General features: G+C 40.2%; 1 protein-coding gene across 1 annotated transcript; it reads right to left on the reverse strand.

The window, feature by feature from the left end:
* Positions 1 to 539: 539 nt before the first annotated feature.
* On the reverse strand, positions 540 to 2,176 carry LOC122309531 (stemmadenine O-acetyltransferase-like). The gene has a single exon (XM_043123040.1). The coding sequence runs from the start codon at positions 2,062 to 2,064 to the stop codon at positions 733 to 735; it is 1,332 nt and encodes a 443-aa protein (XP_042978974.1). The 5' UTR covers positions 2,065 to 2,176; the 3' UTR covers positions 540 to 732.
* Between the last annotated feature and the right edge of the window lie 795 nt (positions 2,177 to 2,971).

Genomic DNA, 2,971 nt, shown 5'->3' on the forward strand with positions numbered 1-2,971 from the left:
ATATACTTTAGAAGTTAGTCATCATCACCACGACCTGATAGAGCACTTACGAAAGAGAACTAATGTTATTACCGCCAAGTTTACTTTCCTTGCAATAATCTTTAATAACAACTGGTATTTATTACCTATAGATTTCCAAAGAATCTATTTCCATGCAACTAATGTTACACATTAGCAATGGTTATACTTCCTAGCTATGAACTGAGTCTTCTAAGCGGCCGATTTGGGATGTCAGATCATTATACGTGCATTACCTGTTTGATTGTACAACCATAAAGTTGGAAGTCCACTGCCTAGCTATAGTCCGGATGTGAAATCCGAGTTGTAGTCTGGACGGAAAAGGCCAGGTACATAACTCTTGCACTGAATTAAAGAGATAGAAGCTTTAAATTGAGGTTATTTTGAGAATTCTATATACACCTAAACGTATACTTACCCCAATTTCCATTTCCCTCATTTACTAACTGAATCACTGTGCCTGCGACTCTCTCACACCACATGAGAATATGGAAAGTATCATATAAATTAAATCAATCAGGTTGTAAATCTATTTTTCCCCATCCCTTTTATGGCAGCAGCACTTCTTTTTAAGAAATTAATAAAAAAACAGATAAACATATATAAAAGTATTTCTTACACAAAAAGACAAGTCACAAGAACCAGACTAAAAGCCATCTTGGCTACAGTCCACCCTGAGAAGAGATGATCTCCCACAAGCCCTACGTACATGGCCTAGAATGCAGATATTTTCTCGTTCGGCCGCGTGGCCGGGGAGACATGCGCGAGGAGCTCCTCATCGCATTCAAATTTAGCCATGTCCTCCCCCTTCAGGTTAATCCAAACCTCTATTCCATTCCCTGCCTTGGTGTCAAAAAAGGTGACCAGATTCTTGAACGACAACCTTGCAGAGCCAACCCACACTGGCTTTCCCCACCCAAAGTCAGCTTCATATATAGGAAACCTGCACAAGCTGGTGAAGCTGAATGATACTATCTCTCCTTTCGTAACTCTTGCGGCTCGGTCTTTGATGAAGTTCAAGTGCCCCTCATTCTCTCGAAGTTCCTTCACGAAGTCCACGTTCACTTTCCTTATAGACTCCCTAACTTGGTTAACGATGCCATGACACTCGCCAGGATGATCGTTATACATAGACGGTACAGAGATAGCCACCCGACTTATGTTCCCGAAGTAGTTCTCCGGTAGAGGTGGTTCCATCCTGGTGCGTAGGTTAACAGCATGGAGAAGCGTGTAGAGCTTACGCTCTTGATCCGATTTCGATTGAGTTGCCATGAAACGGGTCCATATGAACGCTGACAAGGCCTCGACGCGCGTTGGGCGAGTTGGATATTCACTGTTTTCAGTGTATTTGGCTCTAACTGCCGCTATTGCGGACGCATCAAACACAAACCTCTTCGTCACAATGTTGTCCTTCACGATCCCCGTCCTCGGTTCAAAGCCCGTGAGGGCTTTTGGTGGGAAAAGGGTGGCGGAATCGAATCGAGGCCGGCTCACCATTATTTGACTGTTCTCTCCGCGAGTATTATTAATGGCAGCCCAACTGTTGAGAAACGTGAAGAATGACAAGGCGTCCGCAACTTTGTGGGATATGCCAAGACCGATAGCAATCCCACCGCAGTTGAACGAGGTGACTTGAATGACTGCAGCTAAATCCTTGACATCGTCCAGTGGTAGAGGTAGAAACTTGTTGAGCTCAGCAGGAACTGGGTCCTCCAGAAATTCAACAAGTTGGCAGTTGGCTTTGGTTTCAACATAGTGGACACCCTCGTCGTTGCAATCAATACAGAGATTGTCCTGAACCCGTCCTGCTAGTGGGTAGAATCGGGTTAAGGTCTCGGACAAGGATTTCTTAAGCTGCAGTACTTTGCTTAAGGTTGTCAGACTGTTATGGGCTTCTAAATTTGGGAAGAAGAGAACCAAAGGCATAAAAACTGGGGGTGATATTTGATCAAGAAAGGAGAGCTGGTAATGGCGGAGGTGGGGTGGAGTTGGAGAAGAGGGCTTGATGCTCTCCTCGGAGATAACTTGGATAAGTAAAGCCTTCATTTTCTCGAGTTTTGGTAGAAATTCTTCTGAACAGTCAAAAGGCTTTAAAAAGCTTATGAGCCCAAAGCTGAAGGCACTGTCGAATTAAAGGAAGTAATCGAGTTTGTTAAGAAATCAGGAACCCGAGGCCGGAATTATATAGTGGTGTTGCCGAAACAAAAGTCAAGAATGGCTAGTAAATATATCACACATTAATGTGTACAGGATATTGTTGGTTTTAACACATGTATATTCCAATTATTTGCAAATCTTGGATGCAGCTTATTTATGTCTACAGTACCTGTGGACCTTATATATATATTATGTTTTTATTGGGGAAGGTTGAGCTTCTACCATATAATTGTGTCGGATGCAGTAGTAGTACTTGTCCTACCAGTGGAGATTCTTGCATGCCTCATGATGGCCTTTTCAACCTTCCGATGCAATTATATGGTAGAAGCTAGCTCAACCTTCCCCAATAAAAACATAATATATATATATATATACACACACAATTAAGAAGTTTTTGTTTCATGAATCATAAATTTTATATCTTTTCAAAGTGGTTATAATTAGAACTGAAACTACTAATTTTTAACATGCATGACTACTTTCTCGGAGCAGTTAACTACTTTCAAAGTGGTTATATCATCTGGCGATCAACGTTACTTTTCTCTTTTTGAAATACTGAGTTCATCATGATATTTATAATTACTAGTTAGTGTACGTTCACTTTAGTCCATAATTAAATTAAATTAACGTTGCAATTACATATGTATGTGCATGGATCTATAAAATTAGAAAAATATTCTAGTCATAAAAGAATTATACAAAAATAATCTCACAAATTGACGTGGTTTAATATGATTTACCATATTATAAAATTATTTTTATTGTAAAACAAATCTAACGAATTAAATAAAATCAA

This window comes from Carya illinoinensis, chromosome 5, assembly GCF_018687715.1.
Source record: "Carya illinoinensis cultivar Pawnee chromosome 5, C.illinoinensisPawnee_v1, whole genome shotgun sequence".
Taxonomy (NCBI): Eukaryota; Viridiplantae; Streptophyta; class Magnoliopsida; order Fagales; family Juglandaceae; genus Carya; species Carya illinoinensis.

Coding starts and splice junctions, on each gene's coding strand:
- LOC122309531 (XM_043123040.1), bottom strand. CDS start 2,064: ATGAAGGCTTTACTTATCCAAGTTATCTCCGAGGAGAGCATCAAGCCC.